At 35.7% G+C, this 25,835-nt stretch overlaps 1 protein-coding gene and 1 pseudogene across 3 annotated transcripts; one reads left to right on the top strand and one right to left on the bottom strand.

The window, feature by feature from the left end:
* Positions 1 to 3,363: 3,363 nt before the first annotated feature.
* LOC117681185 (ATP-binding cassette sub-family C member 4) lies at positions 3,364 to 17,719 on the bottom strand. 3 transcript variants are annotated; one of them, XM_066077379.1, is made up of 30 exons: positions 17,562 to 17,709; positions 16,579 to 16,701; positions 15,993 to 16,103; positions 15,722 to 15,842; positions 15,209 to 15,424; positions 13,974 to 14,063; positions 13,704 to 13,867; positions 13,250 to 13,375; positions 12,864 to 13,113; positions 12,533 to 12,697; positions 12,152 to 12,202; positions 11,979 to 12,020; positions 11,094 to 11,285; positions 10,708 to 10,802; positions 10,166 to 10,252; positions 9,995 to 10,091; positions 9,710 to 9,850; positions 9,412 to 9,546; positions 8,945 to 8,982; positions 8,411 to 8,754; positions 8,134 to 8,213; positions 7,671 to 7,821; positions 7,203 to 7,433; positions 6,291 to 6,397; positions 5,971 to 6,162; positions 5,589 to 5,744; positions 4,880 to 4,969; positions 4,536 to 4,708; positions 3,748 to 3,853; positions 3,364 to 3,579 (listed from the first exon to the last, which is right to left on the bottom strand). In XM_066077379.1, exons 2-30 carry the CDS (start codon positions 16,644 to 16,646, stop codon positions 3,424 to 3,426), a joined length of 3,975 nt encoding a protein of 1,324 aa, XP_065933451.1. In that variant the 5' UTR covers positions 16,647 to 16,701; positions 17,562 to 17,709; the 3' UTR covers positions 3,364 to 3,423. The 3 variants fall into 3 exon arrangements, 1 of the variants encoding a protein (XP_065933451.1); XR_010711389.1 differs by lacking the exons at positions 3,364 to 3,579; positions 3,748 to 3,853; positions 4,536 to 4,708; positions 4,880 to 4,969 and having other exon boundaries at positions 5,606 to 5,744; positions 5,971 to 6,175; positions 17,562 to 17,719; XR_010711388.1 differs by lacking the exons at positions 3,364 to 3,579; positions 3,748 to 3,853; positions 4,536 to 4,708; positions 4,880 to 4,969 and having other exon boundaries at positions 5,614 to 5,744; positions 5,856 to 6,162; positions 17,562 to 17,710.
* Positions 17,720 to 22,162: 4,443 nt separating this feature from the next.
* LOC136271732 (uncharacterized) lies at positions 22,163 to 25,277 on the top strand (annotated as a pseudogene).
* Positions 25,278 to 25,835: the final 558 nt, after the last annotated feature.

Below are 25,835 nucleotides of genomic sequence, written 5' to 3'. Positions count from 1 at the left end.
AAAATTTTACATCGCCCTTTTTAAAATACAAAAAGATATTCAAAATGAACTTTGATTAATCGCTAACAAACAGGCATAAAGAGAGACTGAGAACAAATTTCTTTTTTTTTTACATCAAAAGAAATTCAAAAATAAATCAAAATATATTTTTTCTTTGTATGCGTTAATGAAAATGTAAATCAGCAAGGGGTTCTTTTTCGTGCAAGCACCTACTTAACCGATTGTTACACAGGTCTACAACGATGACAAATATCGAAAAGGCAATATTGTGGGTGAAGGATGAATGTGTAGTTTGTTTTTTAAGTTTATTTTTGATACATGTAATTATATTTATCTGGATCGGTTATGTTTGTTAGATTGTTTTGTTTATTAAAGAGGGGAATAAAGAAATGAGTAGTTTCCAAGCACGGAGCATCGTTTTTGAAAGTGTGGGTGTGTGGGGGGGGGGGGCAAACTCATCCAACAAATCTTGACAAGCAAAAAAAAAAATATTTTTTTAATTTTCTAAAATTTTCAAAATTTCACTCATAATTTCATGATTTTCATACCATCATTTTTACATGCTACCAAAATGGGGGGGGGGGGCGGAACTCCATGATAATTCAATTTTTTAATGTAAATTTTATAAAAATAGTTGCTTCGAGAAAAAGTGGGGAGAGGACATCTTTATGTCATATAACATGTGAACCTGATTTCATTCCACCCACAAGCTTGAAATAATGAAATAAATTTAATGATAACAATATAAATAGACGTCATAAATCCCATATCAAACGACATATTACCACTTGACTCTGCGCGTCTTTTTAATTAATTTAGAAACAGCCGCAAATTCTAAAATGTATTTTTAAAGGTAATGTTAGCTGCAAGTCTGTAGACCTTGTATGAAAAATTTCGGATGGTAGTCAATTTTTGCGGGATACAGACCGAGCGGTACATATACATGTATGCAGCTAAGGTAACTAAGAATGATTCCAATAAAATACCTTGTTGAGTAATGCAAGCTTTTAAGAAAGCAATATTTATATTTGTTTAAAATATAACACCCAAATACTTCGTCTTACATTCGCTATTTGTAGAACAAGCAGAACCAGTATCAGTCTGACCGGCCTCACCATATACATTGTTGGAATTTTATTGTCCTAGCATTGCATTGCTCTGCATGTACACAATTTCTGTTAAAAATTAAACACTTAATTAAAGTGTTCATCTATATGGCAACACATAACGTACACACGTGATTCAAAATAACCCAGACGGAAAACGGTAAAGAATTCAGTCATTGAGTCTACGTTTTATAGAACTTGTAAGAAAACACATTGCGGGTCTGAATGTTTGTTGATATGTCAATCTATCAATATACAGTTTGTTAATTATTTTCGATTTGATGAACATTGAACAACATTTTTTCCATGCCACTTTTTTCCATGGAAGATAGCGAATACAAGTATAAAGCATTTATAAAATTTATTTAATTACCTCTTTAGAATTGTGTATGGAATAAATAATTTATAAGTTGCTGCTGAAGGTTGTTTGGTATTTTCGTTTGTAGATGTTTTGCAAGTAAAAAACCTGAAACGCGGGGCAAGTCATAATTAATATCCCTAATTACCGTAACTTAAAACTAGCGGCTTTGGATTCAAATATTATCGTATACGAATATTAAGTTCACTTTTTAAAATCATCTCCACGATGATATAATTATATTATATCCATCGCAAATCAGTATTTTTTTTTTTGCTTTAAAAGAATTGTTCTATCGGGAGCAATCCCGCGTTCGTTTAAATTGCCAGCGTCCATTTGTCATGTCAGTAATACACATTGTGCTTTATATGACGGCCGTGTATACGTATTTAGAAAAGTTGAGTTTAATTAACCTGCATTGGAACCATTTTATTAACACATCTTCCAGTACTGAAACAATTCAAAATGTCTCTGTTACAGTAACACACTGGGGCGTTAATCGTGTGCGTCCAGCTCTACAAGCACATGCACTGTCGTCTAGGCTACGGCCTGAATACAGCTAGCGACTCTCCTATCGATCGGTTACCTGAGTCTCGTAATGCATCTTAATATAGACAGGGGCACAGTAATGAAACAAACAACAAAAATATGGTCAAAGAGGTTTATCTATATGAAATGAAAATGTACATATGTATAAAACATTTGGGAATTTTATGTGGAATTATTTTTGCGCGCTACATGTATCAGTTTGTGCATTACAAGAAGCCCTTTCATAACCTCATAAACGTGCGCACCCCCACAAAAATGGACCCAACTGACAACATTTGTTTCTGCAAAAACTGACTATAAATTGCGAAAACATTAAATTGAATACTATAGAAGGATTCAAAATTAATTTCTTTACAACTTTGCTTCAATAATGCATTAGAAATGTTTATTCCTTTTTAAGTTATTGACAAGAAACTTTGGACGCCTCTAACTCCCTAATTATAAGGGCCAGCCCCTTTTTCGGTATACCGAATGAAAGGTCTGGGTAAGACCAATAACTTTTAAAATACATGTTATAACAAATTTTTATCAGGTAGAAAACTAACACGGAAAATACGCGAATTTTTTTGATTTTATTTCTAACCTTTGTTTCAACATCTATACCACCCCTTTTATTTGCATTTAAATAATAAATAAAATATATCTAGCACAAATTCAATGTATTAGCTTTCAAACCAGCCCATCTTTGAGACTCTGCCAGTCATCGTTAAAGCTAAACCCCTGGACAAAAGAAGTCGTTAAATTTTACTAAAAGGGGAATAATTCAAAACCGGATGGAGACTAAAATATGCAACGACAACATCACGCGGCATGTTATCAGTCCTGAAAATTTCAAAACAATCAGTGAACAAACGAGCGAGATATTAAGGATCAAAGTTGGCGTCTAGAAGAAAAAAAAAATAAGAAATTTGAAAATTTTTCAGAATAATAGTAAGGTTTTCCGCTGAGAGCGGAAAACCTTAATGAATTATTTTAGATTAAATGTTAATATCAATATTGTTGATTTTTAAAAAATATCTATTGGTCAAATATCAGTATTTCTATTACTGTATAGCAGGTTAAAATTGCGATCGGAAAAGATCACGATTTTTTCACAAAAAAGGACTCTGGTATGTGAATATATGAAAGTTCAATAAAAAAAACAACAAAAAAACAAAAAAAAATAATGCGCAAGTAATTTGCCTATTTACGAGTGGTATTCAGCTTTAAAGAGTAAACTAAAAAAAAAAGAATTATTAACAAGAGACTGTGAGAGCTCTGTCCTGTCTCGGCTGAAGGGTACAACATTGTCTTTAAGGCATACAGGGCATGATAACTAACGAAAGATAACAAATACAACAACCACAAGTGCTGAATTCAAGAATTTATTTTGATAAAAATCATTAAAAGAGTTCTAAAACAAAATATATATCAAAACCTCTCTTTGTGATATTTCTCAGCTAATCTCTGTAAAACCTTTGCCTGGGCTTTACCAGTCTGTTGCACCAGATTTCTGAAAAATCCATCTTCTATCTGTAGAAGTTGATATGGTGTATCAAATTCAACAAGTTTTCCCTGATTGAAAACCTTGAATAAAAAAGAAATAAATGCAGGTGTTTCAAAATTATTTATATATATACCTACTGTTATTTATGTATTAAATTTACCTACATACCACGGTAATGAAAACAGAAATTAGATATATGATGAACTTTTCACATTGCAAAGCATCAGATTTTATATTGGGATACTTACCATGACTCTACTGGAGTCCATAATGGTATGAATCCTGTGGGCAACTGTTAGGACCGTACAATTCTTGAACCGAATTCTAATTGTTTCCTGGATCAACCTGTCAGTGCTGTCAAAATAAAACTCAGCTTTTGAGGATAACATCGCACCATGACTAAGTGTTTAAATGTATACACCTTCAGTCACCTTAGGCCTACTTCTTACATGTATCTGCATTAGAGTTCAGCAAGCTTGACCTCTACAATTTCTTTCACCTAAATGAACTTATAGTCGACATTAAGATAAATGACCTACTTGTAGCCCAAATATTCTGTGCTCCCTATTTTGCAACCTTCATGTGACTGCTAATAATTAATTCCGTGACCTACATGTTACTCCTACAGAGGCAGTGAGCTTCTAGTTATCAAAAGTTAACAATACAGATTGTGTGACCTTCTTGTGTGTGTGACCTCCCTATGATCCCTATGGATTGTGACCTTTTTGACAACTCTAAAGTGTGTGTAATCCAAAGACCTAGAGACCTAGTGACCTACATGTACATCTGACCCTTGCATATTTAATGATCCCTACCAATTCTTTGACCTACTTGTGGTTCTTAAAGATTGTGTGATCTTTTTGCAACCCCTACATATTCTGTGACTTTTGATCTGTACATATTGTATAACTTACTTTAGACTCCAAAAACTTTTGTGACCCCCACAAACTCCATGGCCTACTTTTGAACTCTACAGATTATTTGACCTACTTGTGACATCCCACCCCCCCCCCCCACTTTAAACTCCGTGACTTACTTGTGGTCCACATTGGCGGTGGCCTCGTCCAACACCAGTATGTTGTTCTGTCGGAGGATGGCCCTGGCCAGACACACCAGCTGTCTCTGCCCCACACTCAGGTTCTGTCCGCTGTCAGACACCTCCATGTACAGTCCCTCTCTCTCACTCTGAACTTTCACCTTGAGCTGCACCTGTAATAGAATGCAATGTAGCTTAGACTTAATGCATCTGTAAACACTGATTAAATTTCAATTTCAGACTTTAATAAGTGAGTGTAATATATTTAAAAGACTTTATACAATTTATAATTTGCTTTTACAATATTTTAACATCATCTGCCAGTCTTACTGCCATGTTTGTACCTGTTCTAGTGCCATCCATAACTGGTCATCTGTGTATTCCTCAAACGGATCCAAATTCTTCCTTAAATTACCACTGAATAATATTGGATCCTAAAAAAACAAAAAAATATATTTATCAATTCAGTTCCCAGCATTCCTATGTTTACATTTACAAAGTATTCTCAACATTAGAAGGTAAAACCTCTAGTCATTTGAATGGCATCCTGTACAAACAGTACACAGATATGCAGACCTGATAAAAAGAAAACTAGACTGTTCAATGATCCAAAGTGTTCAACAATGCCAACATAATGTAACCCCAAACTGAGACTTGTTGATTATAATATACTGCAGTAGACCAACTTTTATTCGCAACGATATTATTTCGCGAATAACCTGTGATAAACCTGGTCGCAGCAACTAATTTTCGCGATCAAGCCTTATCTAAAACCATGTTTTATAACACCCGGATGAAAAGGACCGGTTAACGGCGAGTAAAAATTGCAAAGAAGAGGCTCTCACGAGCCTTGCAATAAATTTTAACAGGCATTTTAACGTTGGTTTACAGTAAAAAGAAAAGTTGAGGGAAATGAACTTCATGTGCTGGCATATTAAATGTTTGAATCATTTTTTAATACATTGGAGTGTGACTTGTCAGGTTATTATATATGCCAGATATTTTATTTCTGAGTTCATATAATTGGTACCTAACTAGTCCGTTTGACCCTACCTGTGGAATAACAGAGATTTTATTTCTGAGTTCGTGGAGGCCGATCTTTAACACGTTAACATCGTCGATATAAATCTCCCCTGTAGGCTCCGCTAACCTCAGTAATGCTGCAATTAAAGAACTCTTCCCTGCTCCAGTCCTTCCCACAATCCCAATCTGAAAGGAAGACCAAGAGTTTTCCCAATGTCAAAGCATGCTTCATTATGTCCTCAAAACCAATGTAATGTCAAAACAATGATGGCATGAATCAGATATCCGTATGCTAACAGTATTTCTTGCTCCTCATCTTTCTGTTCATCTGTCTGCCTGTCTGTCCATCTGTCTGCCCATCTGTCCTTCTTTCTTAAGGTTTCTTACCTTTTTATTTCAACTCATGACATACCTTCTCTCTGCTGTTGATAAGACAGGTTATATTGTGTAAGACTTGGTCGGTATCAGATGAGTACTGTAGTCCTACATTGACTAGTTTAATATCCCCAATTTGAGGCCAAGAGGAAGGGGGCGGGGAATCGGAGACTTTTGGGGCCTCCTGTTCTAGCTTTGTGTAGGATATGATTCTTTCCACAGATGTCATCTAAAATTAGAATCTATTAAATGATTGAAAGAGGAATTAACATATGACAAATTTCTTCGCTATAAATCAAAACTCTATTTGAAGTAAAAGTACAAAAGCATTTAAATTGATCTAAAAAGGATTCCTACCTGTGTGTTAAGGTCAGCAGATATCCTCATCATGATCTCAAAAGGGTCAGCCATTGTCAACAAATAGTTCAGAGCCATTCCAAACAGTCCCCCGGATAATCCAATCACTGAAGCAGACAAGTACCAATAAGTTTTATCTTGAGAAAATTGAAGCAGTTTTTATATATTATGTAAAAAAAAATCATTATTCATTGTATGTTTCTGTTATCAATTCTTAAAATGAAGTGATCTAGGGCTGAGTTTCTCAAGAGGACTTACTGCTAATGGCCAGATTTATAAATGCTGATTACTTAATATTCATCGGCTACAAAAATGCAGCCTATGATAACATCTTTCTGAGACCACTACTTTCTATCTTACTAGCACCACTTCTTACTATCTTACTGAGACCACTACTTTCTATCTTACTAGCACCACTTCTTACTATCTTACTGAGACCACTACCAACTATCTTACTAGCACCACTTCTTACTATCATACTGAGACCACTACCAACTATCTTACTTGGACAACTACCTACCATCTTACCTGGACCACTAATTACATGTACTTTCATATATGGACCACTACTTACTATTTTACTGTGACCCCTACTTACTTTCTTACTGCGACCACTACTTATTATCCATGAAAACCACTAATGTAAATTCCTAATTAACGCAAGGAATTAATATCAGCGTAAAATCGCGAGAAACTCGTCTCGCAAATTCTAAAATCTCGCTTTTAATATTCCGACAAATGTAAACTACATGAAACTATGATAAAATTTCGGCATTCGCAATTTTATGTTTTCGCGATTTGATGGAGAATCGTTGAATCGCAGAATTAAGTACTCGCGTAAAATAAGGAACCTACAGTACCTCCTATCTTTCTGGCACCACTATTTATTAATTTACTGATACCACTACTTACTATCCCTGAGAACCAATGACAACAGGATGACAAGGACAAAGTAGACATCCAGGAAGAAAAGAGAACGCAGACTGAACCAGCGGTTTGCGGAAAGGAACAGGAAGAAGGCGCTGGTGTGTCGGTCCTGGAATCTGTCAAAATCCCGCAGGAACTTCCGACTCATCCCCAGGGCTCGGATTGACTGGAGTCCCACCAGAGTGTCCGAGATGTGAGAGAAGATAGGACTCTGAGCTAATGAAAGAACAGGAGTTGAAGAAAGTCCTGATGATAAAAACTCAATTTTTTTTAAATTTTCAAAATATGATTTAGCCTGGGCTGCATTCAAGGACATAGAAGTTAGCATGCCTCCTAGGACACATTCAAGTACAGAGAAGTTTTCATGCCTCCTAGATTACGTATCTAGGTAAAATCGAATATGGTAAGTATCTACTATGATCTTCAATGTAGCCCTTTACTTATAACACTCACTCATGGCCTCTAAGCGTTTCATATTTCTTGTAGTCGGTAACGAGAACAATCTTATTAAGTAAATCACAATAACCAAAGGAGTTAGAGGTAACAGCAAGAATGGATTGATGATAAAGGTTATACCAATTTGCATGGCCAAGCAAATGACTATCTAGATTAAAATACATAATAAAACAAATGACGGTGAACATAACAATAGACCCATGGACCTTAAAGGTCACCTGAAAAAAAATGACACAATTTTTCCATACTTTAGTTGATCTTTAAATTATGAAGTATAGAAATATATTAATTTGAATTTTGTGGCAATTCACTGATAATCAGTAATGAGAACTGGTATGCTATAGCTTCTTCTAAGTTCCATGGCTTGAAACTTAAATTCCAGTCAAGGATTGGTTTTTCATAATAATGAAATTCTATGTTTGAAAAAGATACATGTACTAGCAAAAACTATTAAACATACCTCTAAAACGATGTTTGTTAATGAAGGTATGACAGAATCTATCAACCCCAAGTCTCTTGCAAATTTGTTCAATATTCGACCTGAAAGAAAACATAACGTGGCAGAGTCGAGCATGAGCATTGAGGCTGAGAGACTGATTGAGAGACATATGGTGGAAAATATTTTTTAAAAAAGAATCTTTATAATCAAACTCTGTCTAAAAAATAAAAAGTTATAAAAACCATTCATTTGACTTCTTGAGAAAAGACAAGCATACATTCCATATATATTTCCTTACCCACAGGGTTTGAATCAAAGAAATGAGTCTTGGCCCCCATCACCACTTGGAACATGTTGTTGTGAAGTCTCTTGCTGATGATGACTGACATTCTGAAATACACCAGGCTGAAGAGGCTGATTCCCACCACAAAGACAGACATGGCCACCAGGTACTGCTGCATCAACTCATCTCCCTGGGTGATGATCAGAGACCCCTCAGGGGTAGAGTTGTTGGTCTGTAGAATGGGAGTTATGTTGTACAATGTGTTTAATCCCAGTGTTTGATTCAATGTATTGACCACTGGATATAGTGGATACGATCCATTTTGTGCCTTTACGTTCAGAGAATCGGAGAGTTCAGCCCTGGAACCGAAAGACTTAGGAATTACAGATAAATGTACATGTGAAGTAAGATTATAACTAGGTGTGTAGTTCATGCATTAATATATTGACTGGCATGACTCACAACACCCACAGATATAGGAAAAGTCAAAGTTTATACATGCAGTCAATAAAAACATACTTGCAAAAAGGTGGTTCACTTAACACATACCATTTAGCTAGATGCCAGTCTCCATATCCATAAGCAGCCTGTAAATTTATAAAAATTATTATTAAAGTACATTTATGTACTCGTCCTAAGTAGTCTGAAATTGGGGCCACCAGATACCCAAAAATATTTTGTAGAATTTGCTAAAAAGTTTTAAAAAGTTATTCAAATCATTCTCATTCTTGCATTGTCCCAAAAATCTTAATTTTCATATTTCTGTAAAATCCTTACTATTTAAAAGTCTGCAAAAATTTCCGGAATATTGATATGTTTTATAGTATATATAATCTATTGATATTGTTGTGTGATGTAATACTGTAAGCAAATGGACTACAGGAAACTTAATGTATTTTCAGGAAAAATTTCACTTCATTAGAAGATCAAATATTTTGCATATCATGGATTCAATCTGTCCCCCTATATCCACACCCACACCCAGACTTGCAATCTTGTTAGCTACTATCACTGACATGGGCTATTACGAGAAGGAACAAGGTCAGTGGTAGATACAGCCATGGCCGACCGGAGAGGTAGTAGTCCTTGTACACATTCCAACCAATGCCCCCGGTCTCCGCAAACTCACCGTCATCGACCGCCTTAGTGTTCTTTAGAACAAAAAAATTCTCTTTAGCTCAATTTTCCTAGTTTTTTTCTAGTTCCGAATAACATAAAATATCAATATTTTATCAATCTAATCAATCTTGTTCCAGTTCGACATATTTTCAGTTTTATCCAAGGTCAGTTGCCATTCCCAGCTCAGGAACCTACCTTCTCCCGTTGTTCATTGACCAATTTTTCTTGTCTCTCGTCTTTTTCTTCAATGTCTTTGTCATGCTTGGTAAGGATGGAGGAAAATTCTGTCCCCTGTTTCACCAGTTCATCATAGGTTCCAACACAAACTATTTTACCCTAAAACAACAAGTTTACAATTATTCCCAGTCAAAGAACTATATGGATTAAACTGACCAAAGCAAATACATTATTGACTATATAGTTGACTGAGAATAAGCACCAATGCTGCCTACAGCATTGGTCAGAATAAGTGGAACAAACCTCGTCTAGAACAACAATTCTGTCAGCTGACCTTAGATACTGCAGCTGATGAGTCACCAAAATCCTGGTCTTCCCTTCCAACAACTCACAAATACACCTGAAACAAAAAAGCATTAGCTTTATAGTCTCTCTCTCTCTCTCTCTCTCTCTCTCTCTCTCTCTCTCTCTTACCTCTGGAATAGGTGACTTCCAACCTCTGTGTCCACTGCCCCCAGCGGATCATCCAGTAGATACACATCTGCCTCTCTGTATACCGTCCTATAAATCAATAAAGAATGAAGCGCATGGTCAGTTTATAAGTGTGATGCTGAACTCATCTTAAATGATAACTTGATTTCAACCTGAACTTCAATTGAGTTTATACATTTATTAAAGTCAAGAAATTATTGATGCTTTGTCTTTGCAATCTACATAGCTTTGTTATCATTAACAGATTAAAGTTTTCCAAACAGGAAGAGAATTAATTGACAGTTTGTTATTGTCATTTTTTTACTGGTTAAAGGAAATACTAAACACTTTCACCTCTGATTTTTACCTTAGTATGTGAATTCTTTAAAATTGGGTTGGGCAATTTTTTACGAATTATCATTTTTTCAAAGGTTTGTTGAAACGTTTTTTTATGAATTCAATGAAATAAGAATGTTTCAAAATTTGCTGGGGGTTTTGATTCATGGTCGAGGGTTACCTAGGAAAGCCCAAACAGAAGTTAATACCTTGCAAGGGTGAGCCTGGCCTTCTGACCACCACTCAGCAACAAGCCTCGCTCCCCGACCAAAGTCTGGTCCCCCAGTCTCATCAGCTCCAAGTCCTACAGAGAGTGTGCAGTTATGTACAATTATTAAGAATTCAATAATAACATTCACCAGATCTTTCAAAAGAGAGCAATCAAAAAGAGACTCAATAGGTTCTTAAAACGATAGTATTGTACTTTTGTTATTTCATTATTTATGTTTTTAAAAACGAGCCAAACCCAAGTTCAGAGATCAGAAGGATAATGTTAATGGAGTCTAAAACTGTGGTGATTGAAAAGACGACAACTGAAATACAGGTCTGCTTCTGAAAGTTTCTGGCTTACTCAAATTACTGAGCCTGGAATTACCTTGTATAAAGCACAAGCATGCAACACCTTGCGATATCTCTCTTGCTCCACATTCTCTCCAAACAGGACGTTGGCCTGAAATGTTCCGGACATGACCCACGGCGTCTGAGCCATGTACCCCACCGTACCCTGCACACACACCTGTCCTGTCTCGGATGGAAGCTCTTTAAGAAGGCTCAGCAGGAGAGATGTCTGTTGGCGAAAATATATATTTAAAACTCTTTTGCAGTCTATACATATACGACAACAAGTTACAAATGTATATACAAGTTGTTGTTCTTAAAAAAAGGACTACAATACGTGGACCATTTGCATGCGTTTCCAACGAAAACGTGAAAGCCTTAAGATTATCAGAGATTCCACCGATTCTAGCCCTCTGCTTTTAACCACTAAATTTGTACGTTGTATTACGTATACATGTATGTATAGCCCTGACTTTTTATCTCAGAATTTAAAGGATCCATACTTCTAAAATAATTATGATAAGTTACATATGTATTCGGAAAACAGCAAAACATTGCAAATTATGCTATTAATATTTGATGCATGTTGTAGTTTCGGCATGATATTAACTTATTTCATAATACTGATAATTCATATCACATGCCAATCATTTTTTTAAACGGAATACTTTGTTTCTGTACTCTTTACCGACAACTTTACAATTACAGCGCCTCTGAACTTATGTGTGCGTATGGCACGGAATCCTGATCCCGGTTCAGATAAACGTGTGCTAGCCTGGTTCCCTAAGCTATCCACTACACACAGGAACCAGGCTAGCTCATGCGCAGGCTGAATTTTCACCATAGCATCCGGTTTAACCTCGCTTATATATTTTCTGCGTGGACCTCAGGGTCCACGCAATAAAAGAACTTGGATAAAAACCTTTCCAGAACCAACTGGTCCTACTACTGCCAGGAGTTCTCCCTGGAATAAAACGTGAAATTCATATAAAAATAATGAAATTTATTTCATTAAAAAGGATATGAATTTCTTGTCAAAGAATAAAACCCAGACCTTAAAATATCAGAGCTTTGTTACTGACAATTAACTTCTACCTTTTTTACTTCCAGGTCAATATTCCTCAAAGAAAATGCCTCATTCAGCTCCTGAAATAAACAACATTGTAACCTTGACTTTTATCAATCATTTAAATATTGAGATTGTCATAAATTTATTTAAACAATGATAATTAAATTATATCATTAATGATTTTAATTCAGAAAAATTATGCCATTAAAAAGCCAATATGTAAATAGTGATTGAAATAGAGTATTTTGAAATCAATGATCCTTTGAATATACTGAGCTGTTCAGTTAACATTTTAATATCTGATTTTAAACTATTGAAATTTTATTAAAATACCCTGGTAAGTTCTGAGTGTTATTAATAACCATTAATAAATTGTTAAATTCATTATTTTTATCAATCAAACTCACCTGGTCCAGAAGTTTATCGGCTACACCCTCTTTGTCCTGGGGGTGGTGCCCAAGCCAGCTGGCTGTCATGTCCCTGATAGAGACAGATACACCCTCCTTCTCCATCGACTTGGTTGTCCCTTCAGACTCGGAAAAGACCTTCATATCCTCTACTGTGAGGAAAGACTGTAAGAAGAGTTGCATATGTTGTAATGTTTCCAACTTGTCAAAAGACAATAAATTAAAAAAAAAGATTTTTCATTAATTTACTTGGTAATAAGAAAGCCATTTTTGCCAAAACACTAAATAATACAGTACACATTAACAGTATTCTGATTTACTGAGAGTTTACCTGTATTCTTTTGAGGGATGATGCCAGTTGTTTGTTATCTTCCACCAGGTACATCATGAAGAGGAAGATGGTCAGTCGCAGACAGAAGACCCAGCCCAGGGTGCTGTAGATCCTCTGGGCAGACAGGGGAATCCCCGTGTACCACGCTGTTCCAAACAGGGCCATGCTGATGACCACAGAGGCACTCTGGAACAATCCAATGTTGATGGACTTGGCAATATTGGCTTTCCATATCTCAGAGACTTCCCACCTGAAATCAATGCTTAAAATAATTGAATTGTAAAACATCATTATGTCTATAAATAAAGCAAAGATTTCAAACACTTGATATTTCAAAAATTCAATAAAGCCAAGCAGCATTTAAAATCAATAAAAGTAACAATTACCCTCTGATGTTAAATACAATTTCACTGAATGGTTTTTCCCAGCAGTACATTTTGATCACTCTCATTCCAGCGATTATCTGGTTCATCAAATGGATCCTTTTGTCTCCTGCAGCTCCTATCTTCATCCTTCACGAAAATTATTCATAATACATAATTTGTGATAATTTTAATACAAATTTTCTTAAATCATTAACAATATTGAACATTTCTTGATATAGTAAATCACAGTTGCATCAGATATGCTTAAAAGGAATTCACCCTTACAGTGAAATCGGTATCATTTCCCCTAATCTTTTCATTACGTATCAGATACATGTATAATGAATTACATCTGTTACATTAATAACAAATCAAAATTATTCATACTCGGCATTCATAGTTTGTTTGTGTTTTTGTTTTACTTTAGATACTAAAAAATATGCCTCAGTTTGAAAAAGCAAGTAAATATCTGCACCTCAATTTCCCATAAATCCATCCCAGCATGAACTGTAGGGGTAGGAGAACTAGGGTGACAGCTAGAGTAAGGAGGCTGACCAGACCTATCTGTTGGTACAACAAGTACAGGATAGCCACAATCTCCAGGGGACCCAGCCAACAAAAATGGAAGCTGTCAATCGTCTGAGAAAACAGTAGGTCAGCACTCAAATAAAACTCAAGTTTTTCTCGACAACAAAAAACAACATAAAATTGTTTCATTAAATTTACCTACGGAAAATGTTCTTACATATCTAAACTTCTCTAAGTCCGTTGACAAATGGTTGATTATTTTTCCTGATGTTGTGGAATGTTTTGACCAGCTGCTCATTTTGAGTATCTGGAAATGTTATTTTTTATCACGTAACAAGATTCAAGATTTCACAATGAGAACTTCGTTAGCTATGGATAAAAATAAAAAATAATGCAATTTTAGATTCATTGGAATACTTATATGAATATGGTGTAGGTTAAGGAAGCATATGAACAATTTTGACTTGACTGTAATACACAATTTTGTAAAATTAATTACAGTATTGTTTTGAATCAAACCAAAAAACTTAGTATTTTCCGTTTAAGTAGATGTCAATGTAATAAATCAGTTATTTAAGTGTACATTACTACCACCTCGGTGTATTAATTATCACGTGATGTCTGTAATATAAATAGTCTGCAATAGATATATCCCTCCATATCAAATGCGTTTGAACAAGGCTACCTCAAAGTTTGCACTAAACAATTAACATATCAAGTAAAAACGAAACATCTCAGCTTTATATACATTACTGCTAGAATCCTATATATTCTCCTACACAATGTAGATTAAATAGTTATTCATCGAGTTCTCCTAAAACCTTCTACTTTTATACAGTTTGCACAGAAAACTTCATGTGGCATCAAAGTATTACAGAAAACATGATTCTAGTAATTAGCACTTCTCAATTTAAGCATTGATCAAACTCTTGATACATGTTAAATTAGAAGTTCAAAATATATAGGGTAGTGTTGTTCAAGTTGGATTTTTATATTATAACAACAACAGAAGAATTATAGCTTGGTCGTGAGATAAAAGCATCTTTACATACCTTTTACCTAATATTTGATACAATTAACATCTATTCCATTGATCTCTTGTTCAATTTTCAGTAAATAAAACAAACATACTTAGAGGGTTTTTTTTTTTACATTTCTTGTATTTTATAGTTGACAATGCTTTCTGTTTTAATTTACACAATATTCCACTTTCAGTCATGATGTCATCAATGCATAAATCTACATAATACATCCTATAATAATGTATGGGGGAAAAATTCTCTCCGTTTTTTTTGAATTTGCGTTTTATCTAGGTTTCTTTGCTTTAATATTTCTATAGATACATAATAACGAACATTTGTTACTAGTATTTATAGGAATAACATGTAACTTAGATTCCATATGCTTCCTTAACACCCATGGGTAAACAGTGAATTGTAGAGTTTGTCCTACCTTCCTATAAATGAGGCTAGCCACAGCTACTTTCATTTTCAAAGCAATGTGATCGCAATTGAAGAAATATCTGGGATTGACGATCAGCTGTAGAATGTGGCTGACTGCCACCACCGTCGCGTAGATGTACACCTCGGTTTGTGACAAGGTGGAGCCAGGCTGGAAGTAGGAGATGATCCGACCAATCAGGTAGGGCTGGGTAATTCTGATACCTTCCTACACAGGCACAGGTGGAAAAAAATAATTGTATGTGAACCAACAAAGAACATCCAAAAAAGCATTTATTTCTGCATCTGGTAAAAAGTACAAGGTATTCTTATCTGTCTTTTAGTTAGAGCATGTTGATTGTTGGACAACCAATGTATTAAACTGAAACCTACCAGGATTTATTTCATGATATCAGAAATTTCTACTATAATTTTAATTTGTATCATAAATAAGCGACAATTTACAGAAAATATACAAATGTCAATAGTTTTAACACTGCTGGTGCATGATTTACATAATGCTTACAGAGGCAACAAGAAAGATGCCATTAATGCCCCACTCCCATTTGAACTCTGCAATCACTGCCCAGTACAAACTTGGCTTTTTCCCTTTATCTTCACATTTTTTCAAATGGGCATTCCAGGATCTACAAGCATGCAACAGACGGGAAAGAAAAGAATAAAATATTTATAATAGAGTAGCTATTATTCTACGGATTTCTGAATCATCGGACAAGACCATAGTAATAATCTTATGACTATTGAATCAATTTACGTGTGTGCATGACTTTTCTTACTTTTCCATGCGATCCCCTAACAAGTCGGACTGGTCCTCTGGTAAGACATCGTACAGATGATCCTGTGTCAGGGGGTGGCGAAAACCATAACGGAACAGAGGAAAAGCCCACCTTCATCACCAAACACAATAATTATCATTAAAAATATCTCCCACTTAAATCACAAAAAAACTATCAACAAAAATAAGAAATGCCTACTTAACCAAAGACATTACATAAAAACTTGTTTAGTATAGAAACGGATATATCTTAATCTCAGATATAATAAAGTTTTGTCGAGTCCCTGGCAAAATTTTCATAACATTCATGACACCCATTACTCAATTTGTATGCACACACCGTTGCAATTATGAGATTTTATCTTTCAAAAAATAATGATTCAATGCTGAAATGTTACAGCATATATTGTAATTCTATGAGTGTCCCATCACTGGATGTTATATTTGATTTATTTTACAAATCATAAATCTCAATCTGTAAGCTACCACAAACTTAGTGCTTATTGCAAAACAGTCGGTCTAGATAAAGTTGAATTCTGTTGGAATTCATATCATAAAGTGCTTACAAAAAAGTGTATGGAACTTACCAGAATGTAATCTTAGAGAGCCAGTTTGCAGTACCGTAGGGACACGGTCCTCTCAAATCGTTTTTCATTGTCACAGCTAGAGTGTTTTTATTTTTTGGGCTAGTATCTCATCATTACATCCACCTAAGAAACAATGAATTTAATCAAATACACCAGAAAACAGTATCATGTTTCTGAATTAGTATCTGATTACGACAGGTCAGAAAACTCTCCAAAGATAGCTCAGTGAAGGAGCACCAGAACTAAGTTACTATGGATCAACCTTTCACTCTTTTCTGTTCATTCCTCCTTTCGTACTACTGATGATATGGCATGGCCGATGGTACCTTATTTTGGCAGTGTATACAATGTTGCTTAGTCCAATGATACCACTATGACAAGGTAAACCTACCTTTTGTTTATAGAAAGGGGAGAAATTTAATTGGATGGAGGGGGTGGGGTGGAGGGGGTAGGGGTGGGGAGAAAGCAGTATTTAAAACTAATCATTTGGACCATGTATACTAGCCTAACAAATTTATAAGACTTACTAGATATGAAGGGGCCCAAGTTCAATTTCTGCTTTAAATATGATCCTTTTTAATAAACAATTACATTAAACAATTACTTATAGTTTACACTTCCGGTACATATCATATTTTAGCACATACATACTCATCATTTCACAAAACAAGTATACACGATTGGAACATTTAAGTTTGCTCTTACACTTCCTCAATTAATATTCCTTTCAGAACTGAACACAAAAAATACCACGTCAATGAAATTTTGAGAAATGATAAAATTCAAGCAACAAGGATATATTTTTTATCAGAATTTATTCATGTTAATGTACGATATCATCTGTTGGTACGCTGGACTTTAACACCTCTGATCTGACTGTTTAGTTGAACACAGTAAATAAAGTTAATTATCTGTTGTTCAAGATACAGTCTATGTGGGTGACAAGCATCATAAAAAGAAGGATATATAATTATAGAACTTACCTTAGGATTTAGATAATCAAAGAAAGAAGGCATGGACTCGACAACATGGTGTCCTTCAGAATCGTACTGGTTACTATACGGTATGACTGAAATTTGATAAGAACAATCTGCCTCACTGTGTCAATGTAAAAAATGCAAAGCAGTAATAAAGGTAGAGTATGTGTTCCCTAGCTCTTGAGATTGACATTGTAGAAACAGCTTGTGCTCTACTAACATCTATTTGTATGCACCGGAATATAAATTTAAACAAAAAGAACTGGGAATTTTTTGTTGTTAAAATAAGTTTTTACATCTTTTAAAGTCCATTAATTATTTTTGTTATCCAATCAATAATCACCTCCTGTTTTGTGTTGCATCTTTGATAAGTAACATCAGCTGTCACGATACTCAGGTTAAAGTCTGACAATTATTAGCTTATGGTTTTTTATTCTACACACCAACTACAATTTCTAAATTCTTCTCCCACTTAATGAGTGCATCAGTTAAAATTTTGTTTTCTTCAAAAACTAACAATAAAAGAACAAATTATCATCATATAACAAATACGCTGGCATGCTCCATTAAACGCAACAAAACTGAATCAGGAATGAATAATTTTGAATGTTGGGGGTGTTGAACTCAATATGATTATCCACTCAGGAGCAAGTTGTAACATCATAGGAATGCCGTTATGGAACAGTCTGGGGGACAAGCGTATCTAATGTGTTTCATCAAAAGCTGACAAGCATATTTTCGCTTATGGAAGTCAAGAGCCCCTGAAGGTAGCTGGTATATTTACAGCAACTGTAAAATACAACCAAACCGTTATACCGGATGTGGATTTCATGGTCATCGATGGGAAGGGAAAGGCCCTACTTGGTCGTGATACAGCTCTATAGGGGTGTTCTACAGATTGTGTGCAGCGTTAGTAATGCCGTCAACGCAGATACTTGTTCTGTGTCTGATAAGTACCCTCAGTGCTTCAAGGGGGTAGGAAAGCTGAAATCTTTTCAACTCGAAATTCCGATTGATCCAGGTGTTAAGCTATTGATTCAACCAATGAGGCGGATACCGTATAGTTTGCGTGACAAACTCGCCAACAAGCTAGATGAACTGCTTGACCTGCCCTCGGTGCCATAAAACTTAGACCAGCTGACTTTTGATTTCAGTCAGTCTCACTTTTCCACAAGGAATATTTAGTGTAAAATTTAGACTGAGATCAAAAGTGACCACACCTAATTTTTATAATCCTGGGGCCTGGACATCATTAAACGCGATGAAGAGCCATGTTCGTGGGTTTCGCCCATTATGTGCGTTCCGAAACATTCAGGTGATGACATTTGATTGTGCGTAGACATGGGCCAGGCCAATACCGCCGTCAAGAGAGTTCGTCATCCTATTCCAACCGTTGATGAACTTTTGCATGAAATGGACACTAGTACTATTTTTAGCAAACTTGATGTTACTTGGGCATATCACCAAATTGAATTGAAACCTGAATCTCGAGAAAGCACTACTTTTGTAACACACAAGGGTTTATTTAGATACAAACGTCTTATATTTGGTATTACTTGTGCCCCTGAAATGTATCAGAAGGTCATGCAACAAGTGTTGCAAGGTTGTGAGGGTGTACACAATATTATCATTCGTCCTCTTACATATATTCATAGCAAAATATTCAATATCCAGCGCATGCATAGATAATGACCACTAATTCATAGAAACAATAAAAGTTTTCCCGTCACTACCTATCATAGTTAATTAAGCGCTCGCTCAGAGAATACCACCCGCGTATTACACCAACTTTGTTTCCTTTTTATTAATTTTTTGTGAAAACATTTCATTTATTTCGTGCTATATTAGATTAATATGGATGAAAAACAAGAATTTATCATCATCCAGCAGCGCCCGGGCTCCCCTAGCAAACGTACTGCGAAAGAATCGACATTGTTTCTGGAAATGCTGACGCCATTGGCCATTGAAGGGCACGCTGCCTCAGAGCAGCTTACTATCATGCCCACAGATGCTTCAATGCCAATCATTTGTGGTTCTGATCCCACATTTCCTGTGGCATTGCTACACTATATCACTGTTGATGCTGACAAAAAAATTCGAATTCGAAGTCGCTGATAGACCCACCAGTGGTAATTTGATACGCCAGACATTATACTCTCGGCCTACTCATAGTGGTTCTGTTTTGGCGCAATGTTCACCTATACGTTGACTTTGCCAGTCTGCTCCATCAAAGTCTTTGTTTGCGACCAGTCACACAAGTTGCAGAAAAAAGCAAAGTCGCAAGTACGTTGACTAGGCTTAGCAGCATTGCGGATTCCTACACACAGTCAGGTTCGAGTGTTACCGGAAATTCGAATGAGGTAACTTCAATCATTGCGGCGCCCATACTCGATCAAAATACTGTCGCCTGTTTACATCAGTCTTTGGGAATCGATGCCATCGTAAGTTCGATTAGACAGTTAACGGCACAGATGCATAAAGATAAAGAGGAAGAAACTGATGACTGTCGGCCCACAATACGTATCAAATTAGATCTTGCAGAATCCGAAAACTAGGACGATGACTCGGACGTAGAAATAGAAGACGAAGTAACACTATTTGGTTCAGCCTTCTTCAAAAGTAAGACTGCGGGTAGCGTAAATAAGTAGCTGACAGGCATGATGAATAAAGCATGTACTTCAACAGCTGATTCTGATTTTGTTAAAGACATGAGACAGAAATATAATTGACCAAGTAATGTTCAATTTTTGTTGGTGCCGACAGTCAGCAGTTTGATTTATAAGATGTCTAGGTTTGATAAAGACTTGGACCATGGCCTTCAAAAGACCCAAGGTAACATTTGTAGTGGCCTCTATCCTACTAGTATGCTCGCAGACAAATTGAATGAGTTGAAAAAATCAAACCCTGAAAATGAAATCATTAATGAGTTGCTTACTCTATCTGAAGATGCAACTTTTTTGTTATCACATGCTTCAATTTTGATGTCACTATCTCGAAAAGAACACTTGAAACATTTCTTTCAAGGAAATTATAAAGATTTGTGTAAAATTTTGTAGAAGTTACCGACAACTTGTTTGGTTCAGAGCTTTTTAAAGCTTGAAAGAACATTTCAAAAGCTTCTAGGGCTACTTCCAACATTTTTAAGAACAACAAATCCTAGCCTCTGGTCCCTTTCATTCCTTTCGTCTACGTCCCAGTGATTTCTCTCGATTTATCAAAGGCAATTACAAAACCAACGGTCAAAAGAATTCAAAAAAAACTTAAGATGGAACCCAAATTCTCTAACAACGAACACTTCAAAAATGTCTACGACAAAAAAACTCAAAGTCTCAATAAAAGCAGGAAATTTAAAGAAACATTTAGAATTTTGGACAATGCTAATTTCAGATGCAAACATTTTAGAAACAGTTCAGGGTTACAAAATAATTACTTCAAGAGGAAATAGATTCATTACTTCAGAAGCATGCAATTATTCAAGTGCAAGAAACTCCACAGGAATTTATATCCACAATTTTCTTGGTTCCGAAGAAATATACAGGAATGTGCCCAATATTAAACCTGAAACCCTTGAACAATTTTATGGAAACATTTCATTTCAATATGGAGACTCTTCAAACAACTCTAAATTTACTGCAGAAAGGAGATTGTCTGGTCAGTGCTGATCTGAAAGATGCATTTCAATTCATCATCAATATCGAAAATAAAGATGTGTTTGAAAAAATCAGAGGTGCGAGTTTCAATGCCTCCCATTTGGATTAAAATCTGCTCCGAGGAAGTTTAAAAAAAACCACAAAGCCAGTTTTGTCAGCCTTGAAGTTTCATCGAGAATTTTTTTAAATCGACGATTCTCGACGATTATTTAAATCGACTATTTTCTGTGGATGGCAAAGAGTGCACAGGCAGTGGAGGAACCAGGTTCACCGGTAGTGAACGTATTTCACAAGCAGGTTTTCAAATCAACGAATAGAAATCTTCCCTACAGCCGACTCAATTAATCACGTTCTTGGGCTACGTGATAGATACAATACAGATAACACTTTCTTTACCACAATGGAATGTTCAGCAAATTCTCGAAGAAATTCAAAATTTACTTCTTCAAGTACAACCCAAAATTCGTTCCGTACCACATGTCATAGGGCTCTTTGTTGCAGCCTTTCCTGCAGTTTACCAAGGCCGTCTCCATTATTGTTGTTTTGAAAGAGACAAAACAAAAGCCTTGCTTCAAGTTCAATCGTACCAAGGGAAACTGACATTATCTTCAGAATTAATAATGGAATCAAAATAGTGGATTCAGAATTTAGAAATTCACAATGGGAAGCCAGTACAAATTCAAGATCCGACCATGATTATAACTACAGATGCTTCCAAAATAGGCTAAGGAAGAGATGAACCAACAACGAGGGCAACATTGAGGAAGATTCATTTGACAGCGGTTCACATTCCAGGAGTGAAGAACACGAATGCCGACTTTCTCAGTTGACATTTTATGGATCAAATGGAATGGCAGTTAAATCTACAGATTACTTGCAAGATTTTTAAACGACTTTTCCAGCAAGAAGTAGACCTATTTGCAAGTCGCCTAAATGTCCAGATTCCATGTTATGTGTCATGGCAACCAGATCGTATGGCTTGGACAACAGATGCCTTCTCAATTCCATGGAAGAACCTAACAGTCTTTGCATTTCCTCCATTCAACCAAATATCTGCCGTGCTTCAGAAATTATTAAGGGGCGATCCTCTTCTAATACTGATAACTCTGATTTGAAAAACACAACCATGGTATCCACAAGTTCTTCATTTGTCTTGCAAAAACCCAATTATCCCTCCAACAGTGAACAATTTAGGGGCATTGTCTTAGGACCTAGAACAGAAGCACACTATGGAGAAGATCCTCAAGCTACTTGCGTGGACACTGTGCGGAAACATTTCATTGCAAGAGGCTTTTCAAAGAAAACAGCGGAAATACTTAGTAAGGCATGGAGAAGCAGAACTAATAAACACTATCAATCTGCAAGGAGACTCTGGTTGGGCTGGTGTAGCAGCAGGAGTGTGGATCCATTTCAACCATCTATAGTTGAAGCTGTGGAATTTTTGTTTTTGTGAATTTCAGAAATATGTCATATAGTGCATTTAACAGTTATCGCTCAACTCTATCTACCATTATTCCACGGATTGATGGTTTTCCGATTGGAAAGCACCCAACTGTTGTACAGTTTCTGAAAGGTGTATATAATTTGAAACCAGTAGTACCAAAATATGCTTGTGTGTGGGGTGTTTCAGTAGTTCTGAAATTTCTTAATTCAGTAACCCGAATGACGAACTATCGTTAAAGGATTTAATGGACACATTAGCTATTTTGATAGCTTTCGTTTCTGCAGACAATCATTTTCACTTTGGATCATAATCACTTGAAGATATTTCCGAGAAAGGCAATCTTTGTAATTAACAAATCGACTAAACCAGCCAAGCCGGCCAAAAGAATAATTCTACCAGCTTAAACAAAGTGGTCGAAATTGTGTGAAAAGTCAGTTTTGCAGTGTTATATTAATAGAACTTAAGAATTACGGAGTAACTCGATGCTGTTTATCTCAATTTTTAAACCTCATAAGGAAGTTACTTCAAGTACTATTGCCAGATGGATTAAATCTGTGTTGATAAGGTCCGGAATCACCGGATATGGTGCCCATTCTACAAGAAGCGCATCCACTTCGGCAGCCTTAGAAGCAGGACTTTTATTAAAAGATATCATGAATGTTGCTGACTGGTCAAATTCTTCAACTTTCAACAAATTCTACAAAAAAGTGACTGGGTCATTGGACGTTTCTTTTGGAAAGACAATTTTACAATCTTCTGCTTAGGCTGTATAGAATATATACATGCTATGAAGTTTGCATATTTAGATATAAAAGTAAGATGACGAAGGATAATATACTATATGAAAAGGGTAAGGTACTTACCTGTAGGATAATTGGAATTATCCAAGTCCTTGTGATACAGTCATAGCTAAATCCCTCCTTACCCATCCCTGGTTTTTTAGAAGTTTTTATCGGCACATTTTCTCTCATTTGCCCACACCTCGTAACTATGATGGGTAGTGGCGCTAAAACTTTTATTGTTTCTATGAATTAGTGGTCATTTTCTGCGCATGCGCTGGATACTGCATATTTAGCTCTGAATATACGACAAGGACTCGGATAATCCCAATTATCCTACAGGTAAGTACCGTATCGTTGTCTAAATGTACATTATGGATGATATCATTGTACATGCAAGTAGTCAAGAAGAACGATGATAGAAATGATAGATGTCTTGAAAATGTTGTCAAAGTCTTGTATAAGAAAGGTTTTACCTTTGATAGGGACAAATGTCAATTGAACATGTCACAGGTTGTTTTTATGAGTTGCCTTCTGCGCCTTGGCAACATCTCGCCGCGGATCTCTTAGGTCCATTGCCGAGCAAGGAGTACATATTCATACCAGTTGATTACTATAGTAGGTAGTTCGAAGTCGCATTCACGAAAAGTATTTCCTCTGAGAATATAACGGCATTGATTTCAAAGTTCTTTCTAACTCATGGGTTGCCGTTATCAGTCAATACAGATAATGATCCTCAGTTTGTAAGTCAGCATTTTAAAGACTTAATGTAGGACAACGGTATTGTTCACCACAAAACGACTCATTTATGGCCTCAGGCGAATGGTGAAGGTGAGCGCCAAAATACAGATCAATATTGAAACGCCTTAGAATTGCTCACGCTGAAGGTCGCAATTGGAAAGCGGAACTTCATAAATTTCTTTTGATGTATCGCAAAACGCCACATACTACGAATGGTGTAAGCCCATCTCAGTTATTGTTTGGTTGCAAGCTTCGCACAAAGTTACCCGAACCTTTTTACTACAAAGTTGATGATCTTGAAGTATGCGATGGCAATGTGGAACAGAAGAAAATGGGCAAACTGTATTCCGATAAACGTCGTAGAGCAGTTAAATCCGATATTCATACCGGTGCTAAAGTTCTTGTTAAACTAGATTGCGATCACAAACTATCCACACCATTCAATACAACACTGTTTAAAGTTGTTGAGAAGAATGGTAATAGTGGAGTTATTGAATCAGATGGTGTACAGTACAAACGAAATGTTACACATTTGAAGAAATTCAAGGAGAGAGAACATAATTGTTTGTCAGATGAACCAATATTGAGTGAAATTGATGAGAGAGTTGATTAAAACTGTGAGGCACATCCAAGTGAAAATGTTAGTTATAACTCACAAAGTTAATGTAGTACTGAGATTGTCAGTATGTCCAGTGATACATATAGTGAAACTTTTTGTGTTTAAAGCAGACCTGTACGAAATGAGAAACTACCTTCAAGGTTTGATGGATTTTCTATGGATTAATAACTTCCTGGCAAAAAACTGTATTATGGCTTTCGGGTATGGGTAAAATGTAATTGGAAATCTTCATGTTAAATTAAGAATATTTCATTATGTCATTGTCAACGCAAGTAATTATTTTGTGCGAAAGTACAAAATAGTATGGCATTCTTATGTGTGTTGAAATTGATTATTAGGCATTATTTTTATTTGGAACATAGATGTATTGCGAGAAAAGAAGGTATATTGTGTTTGTAATTCATTTTATGTATGCTAAGAGAGATAACTCTATACCATCCCCTATTGTGTTATGTTGGGTTATTGCCCCTGTATTAGGTATGACGTTGTTTAAGGGGTAATAAAGGTCTTCAATAACGAACATGTTATTTATTGATACACTTAATCTGGTTTAATCCGTATGTGTAGCATCCAAGGACGCTACAGTTCATGTTTTATTTTCCATTGGTTCAGTAGAACAGTTCTTGTAAAAAAGGGCATGTTCGCGATTTCGGTGGAAATTTTTAATTCTGTTTTTAATACCACCAGTGCTTTTGTAAGGCTTTTTTAATATTCAACCAAATTTTGAGTGTTGGTTGAAGTTATAAGTTAGCTACAGAGCTCACTTTTTGTTACGTAAACAAAGCTCAAGGCATGTTTTTATTTACATTTTGAATTTTCAAAAGAAAATTCCAGGTTTATACCTAAAATGAATGTGACAAACGTCGGAGACATAAATAACAATGTTATTTATGTCTCTGCAAACGCTAATAACACCTTCATGTTCAAATCGATCAAATTATCAGATATAAAAAAGCAGCTTGAAAAAGAACTTTTACCGGTATATTGAACCAATGTAAACAAAAACATGGCACGAGTCTTGTTTCCATAACAGGAATTGTGAGTTCT

The sequence above is a fragment of the Magallana gigas genome, chromosome 2 (assembly GCF_963853765.1).
Source record: "Magallana gigas chromosome 2, xbMagGiga1.1, whole genome shotgun sequence".
In the NCBI taxonomy this organism is placed as follows: Eukaryota; Metazoa; Mollusca; class Bivalvia; order Ostreida; family Ostreidae; genus Magallana; species Magallana gigas.
The sequence above is the reverse complement of the archived record's forward strand: the minus strand, read 5'-3'. Positions and strand labels throughout refer to the sequence as shown.

Excerpts from the sequence above, each read along its gene's own strand:
- LOC117681185 (XM_066077379.1), bottom strand. The coding sequence starts at position 16,646 with ATGAAAAACGATTTGAGAGGACCGTGTCCCTACGGTACTGCAAACTGG. Across the intron at positions 10,253-10,707 it reads GCCAGGCTCACCCTTGCAAG|GACGGTATACAGAGAGGCAG; the intron begins GTATTAACTTCT and ends ATTGATTTATAG. Across the intron at positions 8,983-9,411 it reads TCCTTCTCGTAATAGCCCAT|GCTGCTTATGGATATGGAGA; the intron begins GTCAGTGATAGT and ends ATAAATTTACAG.